Genomic DNA, 17713 nt, shown 5'->3' on the forward strand with positions numbered 1-17713 from the left:
AAACTTATGTAAAGGTGACGCCCGTCCCCTGAAAAACTTCTAGTAGCATCTAAAAACGTATGTAAAGGTGACGCCCGTCTCCTGAAAAACTTCCTAGTAGTAGGTAAAAACTTATGTAAAGGTGACGCCCGTCTCCTGAAAAACTTCTAGTAGCATCTAAAAACTTATGTAAAGGTGACGCCCGTCTCCTGAAAAACTTCCTAGTAGTATGTAAAAACTCATGTAAAGGTGATGCCCGTCTGCTGAAAAACGTCTAGTAGCATCTAAAAACTTATGTAAAGACGACGCCCGTCTCCTGAAAAACTTCTAGTAGCATCTAAAAACTTATGTAATGGTGACACTTGTCTCCTGAAAAACTTCCTAGTAGTATGTAAAAACTTATGTAAAGGTGACGCCCGTCCCCTGAAAAACTTCTAGTAGCATCTAAAAACTTATGTAAAGGTGACGCCCGTCTCCTGAAAAACTTCCTAGTAGTATGTAAAAACTCATGTAAAGGTGATGCCCGTCTGCTGAAAAACGTCTAGTAGCATCTAAAAACTTATGTACAGGTGATGCCCATCTGCTGAAAAACTTCTAGTAGCATCTAAAAACTTATGTAAAGATGACACCCGTCTCCTGAAAAACTTCCTAGTAGTATGTAAAAACTTATGTAAAGGTGATGCCCGTCCCCTGTAAAACTTCCAGTTGCATCTAAAAACTTATGTACAGGTGATGCCCATCTGCTGAAAAACGTCTAGTAGCATCTAAAAACTTATGTAAAGGTGATGCCCATCTGCTGAAAAACTTCTAGTAGCATCTAAAAACTTATGTACAGGTGATGCCCGTCTCCTGAAAAACTTCTAGTAGCATCTAAAAACTTATGTACAGGGGATGCCCGTCTGCTGAAAAACTTCTAGTAGCATCTAAAAACTTATGTGAAGGTGATGCCCGTCTATTTAAAAACTTCTAGTAGCATCTAAAAACTTATGTAAAGGTGATGCCCATCTGCTGAAAAACTTCTAGTAGCATCTAAAAACTTATGTAAAGGTGACACTTGTCTCCTGAAAAACTTCTAGTAGCATCTAAAAACTTATGTAAAGGTGACGCCCGTCTCCTGAAAAACTTCCTAGTAGTATGTAAAAACTCATGTAAAGGTGATGCCCGTCTGCTGAAAAACGTCTAGTAGCATCTAAAAACTTATGTACAGGTGATGCCCATCTGCTGAAAAACTTCTAGTAGCATCTAAAAACTTATGTAAAGGTGACACCCGTCTCCTGAAAAACTTCCTAGTAGTATGTAAAAACTTATGTAAAGGTGATGCCCGTCCCCTGTAAAACTTCCAGTTGCATCTAAAAACTTATGTAAAGGTGATGCCCGTCTGCTGAAAAACGTCTAGTAGCATCTAAAAACTTATGTACAGGTGATGCCCATCTGCTGAAAAACTTCTAGTAGCATCTAAAAACTTATGTACAGGTGATGCCCGTCTCCTGAAAAACTTCTAGTAGCATCTAAAAACTTATGTACAGGGGATGCCCGTCTGCTGAAAAACTTCTAGTAGCATCTAAAAACTTATGTAAAGGTGACACCTGTCTCCTGAAAAACTTCTAGTAGCATCTACAAACTCAGATAAAGGTGACGCCCGTCTCCTGAAAAACTTCTAGTAGCATCTAAAAAAGCTGTCACCAAATTTTGGCTGCAGAGAAATCCTCTAAATATGGACCTTTTTACTGGAATTGTCAGTTATATATGCTGCATGGAAAAGATGACTTCTCCCTTCATCTACAAAAAGACAAGGGGGAACAAATGGGACTGCTACTTAAAAGACACTGTTGTTAAGTTTTTTTCTCTTTCTCATTTGGCAACATTGCTGAAATTCCCATGTGATGACCTGAACCTGTACCTGAATCTGTCTCTGGTGCTGGATGATATCAAGCAAGACCTCTTGTTCTGTACTTTTTTGTTTGTGTTTTAAATCTGAAATGCTGTTAAAAATAAAAAGTGTAAAAAAAAAATCAATAACTCATTTGTCCATGTGTTTCTCTGAAGCCCGCTGCCTGTGAACTGCTGAGCAAGGCAGACGACAGACTGAACTATGACTCATTACTGGCTCAGTCTTCATTTCCATTTATACATGACAGTGAAATGCACTTTGAATTTACTCACAAGGTTGTCTTCACACACACAGAAATACATCGTCGCTCATTTACATGCTGCTCACTTCCTTTACGTTGATGTTTATTTTCTATACATTGATCAAGGAATATTGAAGGCAGAACATAAAACACAGCCTTTCAATGGGATGGGAGAGGAGAGCGGAGTGGAGATCAACCTGCCGTGCACACCGCAGAGACGACTCAAACGCACCACCTCAGTGAGGAGACCTGGCGTTTTGGCACTGAGCTGTCCTGTCAGGAGATCATCTCAGTCAAACTGCTGCAAGAGTTACAGAATCACACGAAACCATTCATCCACTGAGAAGACACCTTTAAATGTCCGTCTGAAACACCTGTCTGCACCTTCAGTTTTTCCATCGGATTTGCTGCAGGGACAGAGAAGACAGACAGAGAAGACAGACAGTGTTAGTTGTCCACCGGAGCCAAAGAGCTGATGAAGGTACTTGTGATGTGCTCACATAAGAAACTATGAAACACTTTCCTTTGCTACCGATAGCTGACAGATATTGACACAATATGTTGAGGAGGTAGGGCTGCGATGGGAGTGCTGCGTCTGTGTGGACATGTAGTCCTGTAAGAGCTCCTCCCCACCCACCATCAGCACCACAGGATGGAGCAACAGCCAGGAAGTTGTTGTGTAGTTTAAAGAATTGAAAAACATCCTGTAAAGTCAAAGTTTGCCAATGAATGTTGGGAAACTAACAGCTGGCTGGAAGAAACTCACAGGGTTGTTCAGAAGCTCTTCTATCTTCCTGTCCTCTGTAGAACCTCTCTCCACCTTCCCCCGGTATGCTAACAACTGCTGTCGGTCCTTCAGCTCCCGGTACGCCTGAGAGACCCAACAAACGCAGTGAAACATCAGCAGCTCTGAATGATGTAAGCAGTGTAATCTGTCTGTAGTGGAGGAAAGTATCTCACATGGATGACAACGTCGTGACATTTATATTTCTGGGCCAGAGACACTTTGAGCTCCGTGTCGTCCACCAGGGTCACATATTCCTGTAAGACCTACCAGGAGAAGATGTGACTTATCAGTCCACAAAACAGCACTACACATCTTCCATCCAGCCATCCATTATCCGAACTGCTCATCCTGCTCTCAGGATCATGGGGATGCTGGAGCCTATTCCAGCAGTCATTGGGCGGCAGGCGGGGAGACACCCTTGACAGGCCGCCAGGCCATCACACACACACACACACACACACACACACACACACACACACACACACACACACACACACACACACACACACACACACACACACACACACACACACACATTCATACCTAGGGACAATTCAGTACAGCCGATTCACCTGACCTACATGTCTTTGGACTGTGGGAGGAAACCGGAGCACCCGGAGGAAACCCACGCAGACACGGGGAGAACATGCAAACTCCACACAGAGGACGACCTGGGACCACCCCCAAGGTTGGACTACCCCGGAGCTCGAACCCAGAACCTTCTTGCTGTGAGGCGACCGCGCTAACCACTGCACCACCGAGTCGCCATTACACATCTTAATGATTTTAAAAACAATGAAATTCAGAAGTTTATTCTGTCACAGGCAGCACATTTGTCGGTGTTCCAGGATGAGAGCTGGTAGGGGTAATGCAGTCCACCATTGTAAATAACGCCTCCTACAGGTGGAGGGGGGGTCTCTGTACAGCTGTGGGTGGATCTGGGGGAGACAGTGCCTCCACATACATTACACCTGCAGCTGGCAAGTGTAAAGAAGTGGTTGGTGGCTACAAGAGAACAGAAGGGCCCGTGGACACCTCCACCTTCTCCCACTCACACCTCTTACCACACAGGAGGGCCCATGGACACCTCCACCTCCTCCCACTCACACCTCTTACCACACAGGAGGGCCCGTGGACACCTCCACCTCCTCCCACACACACCTCTTACCACACAGGAGGGCCCATGGACACCTCCACCTCCTCCCACTCACACCTCTTACCACACAGGAGGGCCCATGGACACCTCCACCTCCTCCCACTCACACCTCTTACAACAATGAACCAAATGAGTCTGGTGGCACTTATATTTATTCAATGGTTGTTTTTGTTTGATGCTGCGCTGATTCATAATCGAAGCTAACCACCGCAAACAAACACGAGCCTGAATTGCCACGTGTTGCCATGGCAACAGTAAACAAAATTAAAGTTCGACATTTAGCACAGCTGTGTGATATTCTAAACATCCACTTTTCTCTCTGCTTCCAAAATAAAAGTCAGAGTAAAGTTGTCCTCACTACCGATTTCTTACTTGGGTGTTTAATATTATTCTGTTTGTATTAATATACACAGGGTGTTTAATATTATTCTGTTTGTATTAATATACACAGGGTGTTTAATATTATTCTGTTTGTATTAATATACACAGGGTGTTTAATATTATTCTGTTTGTATTAATATACACAGTGTGTTTAATATTATTCTGTTTGTATTAATATACACAGTGTGTTTAATATTATTCTGTTTGTATTAATAGACAAAGGGTACGAAAACACTTCCAGATAAAAAAGAGCAACTTGATTTCCTACCTTTAATTGATAATTGTATATAATTGATTGCATAATTGTATAATTGATTAGTAGTTCCTTGTTCTAAAATCAACTTGCTCTTTTTTTATCTGTAAATTGGAGCAGGAGGTGGGAGGAGTAGGAGGTGTCAGCAGGCCACTGTCGGACCCTTCTGGAAGTATGAGATGATGTGGGACTGCACCATGTGGTGGCCGGATGAAGCGTACCTGGACCGGGGCGTTGTTTTTGTGCAGGACCTCCACCACCCGGTGGAAGGCGATGGGGGATTTCTTCCGGCTGTAGCCAAGCCAGCTCTTCGAAGTGAATAAAGCATCCACATCAAACCATGCCTTCAGCTTGGCTCTCGCCCCCAGAGCCGTCAGGAAATACTGCTTCTCCGCAATCTGAGACTCAGAATCACAATCACACTTACTGCCAAATACAAGAACACACAAAGACTTTGATGTGTTGGTGCATGAGGGACAGATTAAATAATTAAATAGTAAAGATAACAGTCAAAAAGAATATTCAATTATATGACTATATGTATAATAATCTACTCATATTTTCGTAATGTGTGTGTGTGTGTGGTGTTAGTGTGTGTGTGTTAGTGTAGATAGCGGGACCAAAAACTAAAGCACTTATGATCCTAATTCTTTTTGGAGGTGGTAGGTATTGTCCCAGAGAGTAAAGGAAAAATCCCAGAAAATTAAAATTATACATAATTATGCATAACTATGCAAAATATGCATTTTTCTAAAAATGGCTAAAAACCCTTTTCTCGGCATTTCAGATGATTCTGAGCATCTTTAATTTTTTCACCTATATAAAAAAAAATTTTCTGGGACAGAAATGTTTTGGTATTATGCAAAACATATGCATTTTTGCAAAAATGCACTTATGATCCTAATTTTTTTTGGAGGTGGTAGTAGGCATTGTTCCAGAGAGGACCAGAAAAATAGCAGAAAATTAAAATAATTATAATAATTATGCATAATTATGCAAAATATGCATTTTCTAAAAATGGCTAAAAACCACTTTTCTCGGCATTTCAGATGATTCTGAGCATTTGGGGGGAGGGAGTTGGAGTGGGGGGGTGTTTAGGGGCAGGGGGAAGGCGGTTGGAGATTTAGACGGGTGGATAACCAAACCGCTACATTGTAGCGGGGTTCTTCTAGTATATTATAAATACATATAAATATAATCATCTGACTATAAATTATTAGTCCAATGACTGCTGGGATAGGCTCCAGCATCCCATGACCCTGATTAGGATAAGCGGCTTGGATAATGGATATATATATATATATATATATATATATATATATACACTTAGCACAAAAAGTAAGGACATTTGTGTTTGGTAGATGATTTCTTTGTTGTAACAATGCTTCTTGGCAATAAACCTTATATCGTTGGAAAGCCTGTTTATTTGCCTTTTAAATGGTGCCCCATTTGTAAGGAACATGCATTTGTGGGATGAGCAGCAGAGTATGTGGGTTGCGCCCATGAAAAATTTGCCAAATCTTCTCTGCCAATGCCAAACAGCTTATTTTGCTGTTGCTATTGACTCTTGTGTTGAGCTTCTGGTACCCCATGTGCTGACCATCAGCTGCCTGATAGAAGATTTATTGCTAAGAAGCATTGTTACAACAAAGACATCATCTACCAAACTCAAATTTCCTTACTTTTTGTGCTAAGTTTATATATATATATATACACACACACACACACACACACACACAAGATAAAATAAAAAAATAAAATAAAAAAAGTTTCCACACTAAACATTCTGAAATTCAATTTTCACTTTGTATTTCAATCTTTTTTATATTATTATTATACATTTCTCACGCTTAAAGTATTCAAATACCGGTACAAAAAAGTTAGAAGAATATGACTACTAATTTGTGTGTGCGTGTAACCCAGCCACTGAGGACGCACAAGTCAGTGCATCCTTAGTGCCGGTCCCATGCCCAGATGAATGGGGAGGGTTGTGTCAGGAAGGGCATCCGGTGTAAAATCTTTGCCAAATCAAATATGTGGATCATAAATAAGATTTCCATAACAGGGCGGTCGAGGCCCGGGTTGCCAACGACCGCCACCGGTACTGTTAACCAGCAGCATGCCGGTGGAACCTATGCTACAGTTGGCGAAGGAGAAGGAGAGGGGGAAGGCATGTCCAGAGGCAGCTAGAGAGGAGGAAGGGTAGGCATGTGGAGGTGAGAGTTGGAACTTTGAATGTTGGCACTATGACTGGTAAAGGGAGAGAGCTGGCTGATTTGATGGAAAGAAGAAAGGTAGGCATACTGTGTGTGCAAGAGACCAGGTGGAAGGGGAGTAAGGCCAGGAGCATCAGAGGAGAGTACAAACTCTTCTACCATGGTACAAAAGGGAGGAGAAATGGGGTAGGGGTAATTCTGAAGGAAGAGTATGTCAGGAGTGTGCTGGAGGTGAAGAGAGTGTCAGACAGTGATGAGTATGAAGCTGGGAATCGAAGGTGTGATGATCAATGTTATCAGTGCATATGCCCCGCAAGTTGAGCATGAGATGGAAGAGAAAGAAGAACTGGGGTGAGTTGGATGACGTGGTGGAGAGGCAACCCAAGGAGGAGACAGTGGTGATTGGAGAGGACTTCAATGGGCATGTTGGTGAAGGGGACAGAGGTGATGAGGTGATGGGTAGGTATGGTGTCAAGGAAAGGAATGTGGAAGGAGGGATGGTGGTGGATTTTGGGAAAAGGATGGAAATGGCTGTGGTGAATACATATTTCTAGAAGAGGGAGGAACACAGGGTGACGTACAATAGTGGAGGAAAGTGCACACAGGTGGACTACGTCTTATGTAGGAGGCGCAATCTAAAAGGGATTTGAGACTGCAAGGTTGTGACAGGGGAGAACATAGCTAGGCAGCATCGGATGGTGGTCTGTAGGATGACTTTGGAGACCAAGAAGAGGAAGAGAGTGAAGGCAGAGCCAAGGATCAAATGGTGGAAGTTGAAGAAGGAAGACTGAGTTTTAATATGAAGAGTGAGTATGATATGACCAGTCAGTACAACATTACTAGTAAGTATCATAATAACACTAGTAAATATCAGTAGGTGTTACTGAATGGGTCTGAATAAAACAAATTAAAAACGAGTCAGAATTCTCCATTTAGAAACACAGGAGCTGGACCGACCAACTGATTCTCTAGAAGTAAACTGCAGCCTTAATGGATTTCTACTGAATGTTTGAAATTAGCAGATGTCAAACATGCTGCGTATCCATTACTTTTCTTTCAGTATATGAATTTATTTGTTTTATCTAGTTTTTTTTTATAGAACAATAGAACAGAATATGAATAAGAATAGAATAGAATAGAATATGGCCCTGTGATGGCCTGGCGGCCTGTCCAGGGTGTCTCCCCACCTACCGCCCAATGACTGCTGGGATAGGCTCCAGCATCCCCACGACCCCGATTGGGATAAGCGGCTTGGATAATGGAAGGATGGGTAGAATAGAATACACTTTATTTGTCATTGTATTCTTACAATGAATGCGTTCTCTGTGTGTAACCATCCTATTGTACAGGAGCATGTAACCATCCTATTGTAGAGGAGCATGTAACCATTCTATTGTACAGAAGCATGCAACCATCCTATTGTAGAGGAGCATGTAACCATCCTATTGTACAGGAGCATGTAACCATCCTATTGTACAGGAGCATGTAACCATCCTATTGTACAGGAGCATGTAACCATCCTATTGTAGAGGAGCATGTAACCATCCTATTGTAGAGGAGCATGTAACCATTCTATTGTACAGGAGCATGTAACCATCCTATTGTAGAGGAGCATGTAACCATCCTATTGTAGAGGAGCATGCAACCATCCTATTGTAGAGGAGCATGTAACCATCCTATTGTACAGGAGCATGTAACCATCCTATTGTACAGGAGCATGTAACCATCCTATTGTAGAGGAGCATGTAACCATTCTATTGTACAGGAGCATGTAACCATTCTATTGTACAGGAGCATGTAACCATTCTATTGTACAGGAGCATGTAGCCATCCTATTGTAGAGGAGAATGTCACCATCCTATTGTAGAGGAGCATGTAACCATCCTATTGTAGAGGAGCATGTAACCATTCTATTGTACAGGAGCATGTAACCATTCTATTGTACAGGAGCATGTAACCATTCTATTGTACAGGAGCATGTAACCATCCTATTGTAGAGGAGAATGTCACCATCCTATTGTAGAGGAGCATGCAACCATCCTATTGTAGAGGAGCATGTAACCATCCTATTGTACAGGAGCAGTGGGCAGCTGCAGCACCCGGGGACCAACTCCAGTTCTTCTTTCCACTGCCTTGCTCAAGGGCACAGGCAGGAGTATGAACCTAATATGCATGTCTTTGTGATGGTGGGAGGAAACCCACGCAGACACAGGGAGAACATGCAAACTCCACACAGAAAGGACCTGGTACAGCCTGGGGTTTGAACCCAGGACCTTCTTGCTGTGAGGCAACAGTGCTAACCACTGGGCCACCGTGCTGCCCGTTACTGTTTGTTGTTGTTACTCATATTGATGAACACTAGAGGGAACTAGTCAAGTAGAAATTACAGCAAAACCCCTTTAAATGATGTGAAAAAACTTAAACCGTTTATTTTTTTCATTAGGGTACTAATGTACCTGCTGTAGCCATCTCAATGCTCACAACAGAAAAGGTGTGCGGTGCTCACCCTGAAAGTCTTGCGGATGTTGGCTGGACTACTGTAGCTTCCCTGGAGAAAACATACCCAGTTAGACCAGTACAAACTAATATAGACAGAAAACAGACTGGGAGAACTGGAAACATAGTAGGACTGGTTGTGTGATGTTTAATCGGTTCATCTGGCAAACTTCTCACAGCACCTGATGAAGCAATGAGACCCTTGATAAGTACAGCACATTACTTCTCTATGAGGATAATAATAACAATAATATAAAAACAACAACAAAGGGAATTTTCTGAAGAACATGTGCGTTGTAGTGAAAAACAACTGAATACATAAAAATCAGCTGAATTAATTGAACCTTTTAACAGAGTTGTAAGAAAATGGAAAAGTTGACAGTCCACAGATTTGGACAAAAATAGAAGAAACAACATGAGGTCGCTGCTTTCATACCTGCTCCTCCTACTACTACTACTCCACATACTAGTAGACTGTCAGACAGTACTTTAAAAGGCTACAGTGCTCTACCTGGTGGAGACAGCAGGTTATGATCCTCATCACCCCTCAGAGTTTGAGGGGGTCCTGGCCCAAGAGATACTTGACATCTACAGAAAACCTAACCTGAATGTTAAGCTGAACTCTGTCTCCAGCATCCCCTGCTGGCTCAGAATGTAGCAGCTTTTGTGCTAAATTAATGGGGTGGCAGGGAATACAACTGCCATCAGAAGACCCAGGAGCAAGGCACTTGCTTTCTAGCTGCTCTATGGAAGCGTTAGTGGTGCAGACTGGGATACAGTAGTTATACTGGGCAGCTGCCAGTGGCAGCAGACAGCAGATAACAGATACTAAATCAGTGTGCTGGTTACTTCTGACTCTGTGTAGTGGTGCAGACTGGGATACAGTGGTTATACTGGGCAGCTGCCAGTGGCAGCAGACAGCAGATAACAGAAAATAAATCAGCATGCTGGTTACCTCTCGCTCTGTGTAGTGGTGCAGACTGGGATACAGTAGTTATACTGGGCAGCTGCCAGCGGCAGCAGACAGCAGATAAGATAATAAATCAGCATGCTGGTTACCTCTCGCTCTGTGTAGTGGTGCAGACTGGGATACAGTAGTTATACTGGGCAGCTGCCAGTGGCAGCAGACAGCAGATAAGATAATAAATCAGTGTGCTGGTTACCTCTGGCTCTGTGTAGTGGTGCAGACCGGGATACAGTAGTTATACTGGGCAGCTGCCAGTGGCAGCAGACAGCAGATAACAGAAAATAAATCAGTGTGCTGGTTACCTCTGGCTCTGTGTAGTGGTGCAGACTGGGATACAGTAGTTATACTGGGCAGCCACCAGTGGCAGCAGACAACAGATAACAGAAAATGAATCAGCATGCTGGTTACCTCTGGCTCTGTGTAGTGGTGCAGACTGGGATACAGTAGTTATACTGGGCAGCTGCCAGTGGCAGCAGACAACAGATAACAGAAAATGAATCAGTGTGCTGGTTACCTCTGGCTCTGTGTAGTGGTGCAGACTGGGATACAGTAGTTATACTGGGCAGTTGCCAGTGGTAGCAGACAACAGATAACAGAAAATAAATCAACATGCTGGTTACCTCTGGCTCTGTGTAGTGGTACAGACTGGGATACAGTAGTTATACTGGGCAGCTGCCAGTGGTAGCAGACAGCAGATAACAGAAAATAAGTCAACATGCTGGTTACCTCTGGCTCTGTGTAGTGGTACAGACTGGGATACAGTAGTTATACTGGGCAGCTGCCAGTGGTAGCAGACAGCAGATAACAGAAAATAAGTCAACATGCTGGTTACCTCTGGCTCTGTGTAGTGGTACAGACTGGGATACAGTAGTTATACTGGGCAGCTGCCAGTGGTAGCAGACAGCAGATAACAGAAAATAAGTCAGCATGCTGGTTACCTCTTGCTCTGTGTAGTGGTAGAAGCAGCAGTAGTACAGTGTGGTGATGAGCGGCATGTTGAGAATGGAGGCTTTCCGAGGGAATTTTTTAAAGACATCTGCCTGGTTCCTGCTCTCTGCCTGTCTGTCTGCTGCCTGATTCAACAATACAGCAATCATTACACCAAAAATAATAATAATAATAATAATAATAATAATAATAACAATGAGATGTTCCAAGTACAGAAGATCACACTACTTTGAACATCTCATATCCTAAGAAAGGCACTATCCATCAAATACATCAAATAGACTTCTACCTTATTCTAACCCTAGGCCCGAGGAATGGGCCCGGTTATCATATGTTGTATCATGGCATGAAGTTAAAGGACATTTGTATAATAATAATAATAGTGATGATCACTGTTCTCCTACTGGATGGACTGAGACAAAAAGACGGAGAGAGCAGCCAGAGAGACAGACAGACAGACAGACCTCGATGATGATCTGTCTCTCCAGCAGGGTGTAGTGATCCTGGACATAAACTGCATCCTCTGGAGAAAACGGGAGACTGAAAACAAACCAGACAACCTGCTGGTTAATCTGGGAGTCTTTTCTGAACACCATCCTGTGCAATTCAACCAGTCACTACTGTTGGTGATGAGGTAACTGGACTGGCCAACAATAACATCTTTACATAATTATAACTTAAAAAAAATATATATATATAAACACATAAACACATATTTAAACATGTAAGAAAATTCAGTTGTTCCAGATGGATTTTTTTTTAAGAATCAAACAATTTCAAATAGTTCAAGCATCCAAATTTATATTGACATAGTTTAGAGTAACAGATTATATCGATACAGTTTAAAGTACGGTAGCTTGTAGCATTTACCTCAGGCAGCTTTTTAGGAAGTCTCTTCTCTTGTTTTCATCTTTTATACTCAGATGTTCTTTATACTGCAGCAGCTACAGGTTACCACAAAGACAGAGAGAATACTCCTTAAAACCTGGAAGTCTAGTAACAGAAAGTCTGAGTCATCCTACAGACAGTGCTGTCTGAGTTACCAGGTACTGTGTATTTAAGCTACAATCCTGAATAGTTGACCAGTGTGTCTATGTAGGTGGTAGTCAGGTGAATGTGCTGTCATTACTGGACCAGTGTGTGTCTATGTAGGTGGTGGTGAGGTGGGTGGTGTCTGAGCTCCATGCAGAATGAATGAGAGTCAGCAGGGCTGAAACACACATAAAAGCTGGTAGAACCTGAGTTGCACTTCTTGATGTAGTACTGTGTGTTGGCAGAACCTCAGCTGTACTTATTGATGTAGTACTGTGTGTTGGTAGAACCTGAGTTGTACTTATTGATGTAGTACTGAGTGTTGGTGAAAGTCTTCTACCAGCTTTTCTGTCATATCTGCTGGTTAGACACAACACCTTCACGCTTGGCTCCATCCACCTTTAGGGCTGGGTATCAAGAACTGGTTCTGACATGGAACCAGTTTCATGTTTGAAGCTCAAACTGAAGCCAGCTTGTCTCAGTGGTAGGCATGTGGTAGTGCAGAGGTGTCTTCACGTCAAAGCTTAAATGAATCCCAATGTCAAAACCACCGTCAAAGTTCTACCAGACACTAACCATTAAAATGAGTAACTACAAAAGCCTTCATGGTTGGATGTGTATGATTTATCTACTGTCTTAAATAGACCAGACAAAGACCAATCAAAAAAGGACATTTGTTTGCATGAAAATCTTCAGAATAGTAGCTTGAAGTTTAGGCTGGTGAAATAAATGATAGCATTACAAACCGCCATGTCGTCCATCCTGCCCAGAGCCCTGAAGGAAAGAAGAGACAGACGGACAAGTAAAGAACCCTCTTAAACATCAGAGACAACTTTCCTCTGTATTACTGACTGCTTTTCTGGCTGTATAGACAACTGTGTACCAAATTAGGATAAAAATGATGACAGTTCTTAGCACCATAACTATCATTACTATAATCGTTTTAGCAACATAGTTTCCATAATAAGTTTCATCCTCCAATAACTGGCTGATGTGAACCTCTGCTCTGACCTGAGCAGCTCCAGCAGGGCTCTCTGTTCCCCTGTCTCCTTCAGATAATGGATGAAATGTCTCAGAGCCGTCTCTCTGGACTCCAACTCCCTGAACAGTATCTCTGGACAGAAACACAGACAGTAGCACAGCCATCACACTAACATCAGCAGGTCTACATGTTCATTACAAAAGCAAGCAACGTCTTTTGCATTTCAAAGTTCAACTAGTCAGGAGTCTTACCTTTATTTAAAGACTTCTTTAAATAAATCAAAATCTGAAATGAATAATATATCATGAGTGTTACCACTGTTGTAACAGTGCTGTATGGCTTTGAAGCAAAAACTGCTATGGTTTTAAATCTTTTTGACTGAATCTAAACAGAGAATGAAATGGCAGTATTACTGCTGTGATGACATTCCCGTCGTTGGCAGTGACTGCCTCGTCCAACAGCAGCAGTTTTTCCTGAAGAGAACGGAACCTCTCCAGAGACACCGTCTGACAGTAAACAGACAGCAGATCAATGGAAAACAGCAAATACAACTCACTTTCTACTGTTTTAGCAGTGAATCAGCCTGTACCATCGGAGCTCCAGGATGGTTTCTGTTACTGGAAATAGATAAGTGTACCTTTCCTTGACGCATTCTTTTGACAGTCTCCTCAGGGGACCAATCACTGATGTAGTCCTGTCATAACAAGATGATGTCATAACTCATAGTTAACCATGGAGGAGCATTCTTTAGTTTGACCCAGCTATGCACAGGATGTTTACCTTGTATTCAGATTTTGGTTTCCGCAGCTGTGGGGCATAATGTCTGCTAGATGGGTCACTGAACGCTATGGAAGAGGGGGGAAAAAGGACATTTTTATTTCGAACAAAATAACATTTAGTCTGGAGTCAAGGTTGATTATACTCACACTCAGAGAAAGACTGCAGGCCTCCACCTTTGGTCTTCCCTTAAACAGAAAGAGAAACAGATTTGCAGTCAGACTTCAGGATGCCATTTAGAGTCCTACAGTAAAAAGCTGAAGTTTGTCCTCAAAGTCCCAGAAAGGAAAAGGAGTCATCCGGACCAGTACCTTTGAAAAGTGAACTGAGAGAGTACCCAGAGCTATTCTTGGGGAGTGAAGGCGTTGTATCGATTTTAGGGAAGCCTTGTTCTCTAGGATCTTCAGCTGACCAAAGACTGGAGGCAGTCTCTTTGACAGACCAGGAAATACCTGAGGAAGATACACAGACTCTAGTAAAACAGAAAAATGAGCATTTAGACTGAAATCATAACATTAAAACCTCATCTCACTTCCAACAGGCTCTCCACTCCAGCTGACCTTCTCCACATCATCTTCATCATCCTCTTCCTCTGCCAGGATGCTGTTCACTGCCTTCTTAGACTCTTTAAGCTACCATAAATGTAAAGGAACATTTATATCTTCAAAACTTGTGGACTGAATTTTCAAGCTTTCTACAAAGTTAAAAAGTCACACTGTAACACACATCCACCATTTCCAAAGCAACTCACAGCATCAAGAATACATTTAGAGTAGGTGTTCCCAAAAGCAAAAGAAACACGGATGCTGGCAGTATGAATGCCTTTCTCTGCCCACTGAGCTTCACAGGGAAGAGAAGCTCTAACCCTTTACATATTTAATGTTATGGTTAATACTCCTGCCTGTGTCCCTGAGCAAGGCAATGGAAAGAGGAACTGGAGTTGGTGCCCGGGCACTGCAGCTGCTCACTGCTCCTATACAATGGGATGGGTTACATGCAGAGAACACATATCGCTGTAACCTGTACAATGACAAAAATAAAGTGGCTTTCTTCTTCTTTAACTAGAAAGAACTACACCATACCATGTTATGCGGTACAGTCCATGTCTGTAAACCAAGCCATTAACACAGCAGACAGACTGAATACATTCTGAGACGACATACACCGACTTATTTCCTATCATAACATAACATGACAGTCGTGCTGTAGCAGCTTACCCTGCTGAGCTCGTCGTCTTCATCGTCAAACGTGAAGGCTTTAAACTTGGAGCTGTTCCAGTACTCGTCTTCATCTGCCTTCCCCATCATCATCAGCCTCTGAAAAGCACGTGGGAGTATGAACGCATAAACTCGTTGCAGCATCCTGCGTCCCAGCAAAAAGCCCCACACACACACACGTCCATCACACAGACTCTATAGCGCAACTCATCACAAAGTGACACCTGCTTCTGTTTTTACCACTTACAAAGTAATTGTGATGGGCGTCGACGTATATGAAGGTCAATCAGGAGCTCGTATAGTTATATCGGGAAAATTAAGTTGAATCTTAAATGTGTGTGAAGAGAGTTGATGCTAAAGCCTAAGCTGCTAACAGAGTAGCTCGGTGGCTAACAAGCTAACGCTTCAAGGTATCCGGCGGCGACTCCAGCTTTGTGCTGTCACGACAAACGGATGAGCAAAGACTACTGTATAACAGTGTAAGATTTACCAAAATCCAAAAACAAACAAACAACAACTCTTGTACTGAACTATTGCCGGGTTAAGTAAAGCAGTAAGTATCCGACCATTTCCCTTTCTAACCGTACATCCGAGGCACCTGAGGCACCGTGACCACTGGGAGATGGAGTCCATGAATGACGTAGCCGCCCCGCGGGTACCGCACAGCGGACCCTGAGAGACTACAACCGGTACGGTCCTGCTGACGTCCCGTCCCCGTTCTAAAGGCTACGTTCCTATTAAACTGTACGAATACGTTTAAGAGTAAAGAATAACAAAATGTGACGACAGTGTGTTTAACAACTTCAATTCAAGTGTTTATTTTAAAACGTTCAGCGCAGATGCTCCTAATCTCTCCGAGACTTGACCATTTCTTCATTTTCCAAGCCGTTTATCCTAATTGACCCTTTGTCAAGTCCCGCCCATGTCCCGCTTTCCTATGTTACTGTTGCTATGTTACTGTTGCTAGGGCAGACAAACAAAGCTCTGAGGGCTCCATTTCCATAGAGAAACATTGAAAACTTGTACACGTATGTAATGCCCACAAATACACGGGACGACTGTGTGAACGAATAACCGGGGCTTTATTTTATCACTCTCGTTCTGACGTTCATACATCATCCATGCTGTCCAAAGGAGTTGAATCAAGTGCAACTGGACTTGGTATATAATATCCATGAAGACGTGTTGCCTCTCATCCAAGAGGCGTCCTCAGTTCTGCCTTTCTGACTAGACCAAACTTGGTAAAATGGTCAGTTATGACGAGAACATCCACAGACTTGTTGTTGTTATCTTCAGCAGACCAAAAGTCGATACACACAAGTTCCAGTGGAGCCGAAGTTGTAATGCTTTCCAGCGGGGCCCTTGCTTCCGGCTCTGGAGTCTTGCTGAGCACGCATCCGGGACAGTTCCTGACATAGCTTCGTACATCCCTCTCCATATCATACCAGAAAAAGCGCTGACGGACCAGCGACAATGTACGAAACTGACCCTGGTGACCAGCCAGGTCGTGAACACCATCCAAGGCCTGCGATTTCAGGGAGTCAGGAAGAACGAACTGGAACCTCCTGTGTTTGGTCACTTGGTCCTTTGAGACTCTGTACAGGGTTCATCCAACATGGTAAGTTTCTCCCATTGCTTCAGAATCCGTAACACCATCATGCTCTCCTTATCCCGCTCACGCCTCGAAGGTCTTCACTTCCTCTCAACGAAGTGTAGGACTCTCCCGATGGTAGGATCCTGTCTCTGATGGCTCTGCAGGTCTGCGGATGAGAGTGAGGAGAACACATCTTGGCCAGGAGGAGCTATCTCGCCAAGGTGACCAGCAAAGGAAGCAGCCCTCTGCGTCGGGCCGGACTCCCAATCACCACAGGAGGAGAGGAGAGATGACACATCCTCTTCGGAAAATGACACGCCACCAGTAGCACACAGAGAGTGGTCCTCGGCAGACAGGTTACATGGAATGCATCTTGCACACAGCTGTCGTCGATGCTGCACACTTGTTCCAGCAACTCTGAGTAGGGCTCTGACAGGAGACGCTGGCCCAGAGGTTTGACAAAGGGAGTCCTGCTGAGAGCATCAGCTACCACATTCAGTCTGCCCGGGACATGTTTGATCTCAAACGAATATGGGGATAGTTTAGAGACCCAGCGCTGCTCACACGCATCCAACCTCGGCTTCGTCATGATGTATGTGAGCGGGTTGTTGTCAGTCCAGACGGTGAACTTGTGGCCCTTGAGCCAGTGGCTGAACTTGTCACACACAGCCCATTTCAAAGTGAGGAACTCGAGTCTGTGAGCAGGATACTTCGCTTGGCTAAGACTGAGGGCTTTACTGGCAAATGTGATGTGTTGGGGTTTGTCTTCGCCGGCAGGGACCTGGGACAACACTGC

At 43.4% G+C, this 17713-nt stretch overlaps 1 protein-coding gene across 3 annotated transcripts; it reads right to left on the reverse strand.

Moving 5' to 3' along the window:
* Positions 1-2087: 2087 nt before the first annotated feature.
* vipas39 (VPS33B interacting protein, apical-basolateral polarity regulator, spe-39 homolog) lies at positions 2088-15994 on the reverse strand. Of its 3 annotated transcripts, none has more exons than XM_056294516.1 (19): positions 15911-15994; positions 15324-15422; positions 14639-14738; positions 14418-14558; positions 14256-14294; positions 14110-14174; positions 13967-14023; positions 13743-13835; positions 13581-13614; positions 13359-13461; positions 13094-13121; positions 12186-12259; positions 11780-11855; positions 11306-11440; positions 9411-9452; positions 4910-5086; positions 3072-3161; positions 2878-2982; positions 2088-2518 (listed from the first exon to the last, which is right to left on the reverse strand). In XM_056294516.1, exons 2-19 carry the CDS (start codon positions 15414-15416, stop codon positions 2498-2500), a joined length of 1473 nt encoding a protein of 490 aa, XP_056150491.1. In that variant the 5' UTR covers positions 15417-15422; positions 15911-15994; the 3' UTR covers positions 2088-2497. The 3 variants fall into 3 exon arrangements, with proteins under 3 accessions (XP_056150491.1, XP_056150490.1, XP_056150492.1); XM_056294515.1 differs by having other exon boundaries at positions 15571-15922; XM_056294517.1 differs by lacking the exon at positions 9411-9452 and having other exon boundaries at positions 15571-15922.
* Positions 15995-17713: the final 1719 nt, after the last annotated feature.

This window comes from Lampris incognitus, chromosome 15, assembly GCF_029633865.1.
Source record: "Lampris incognitus isolate fLamInc1 chromosome 15, fLamInc1.hap2, whole genome shotgun sequence".
In the NCBI taxonomy this organism is placed as follows: domain Eukaryota; kingdom Metazoa; phylum Chordata; class Actinopteri; order Lampriformes; family Lampridae; genus Lampris; species Lampris incognitus.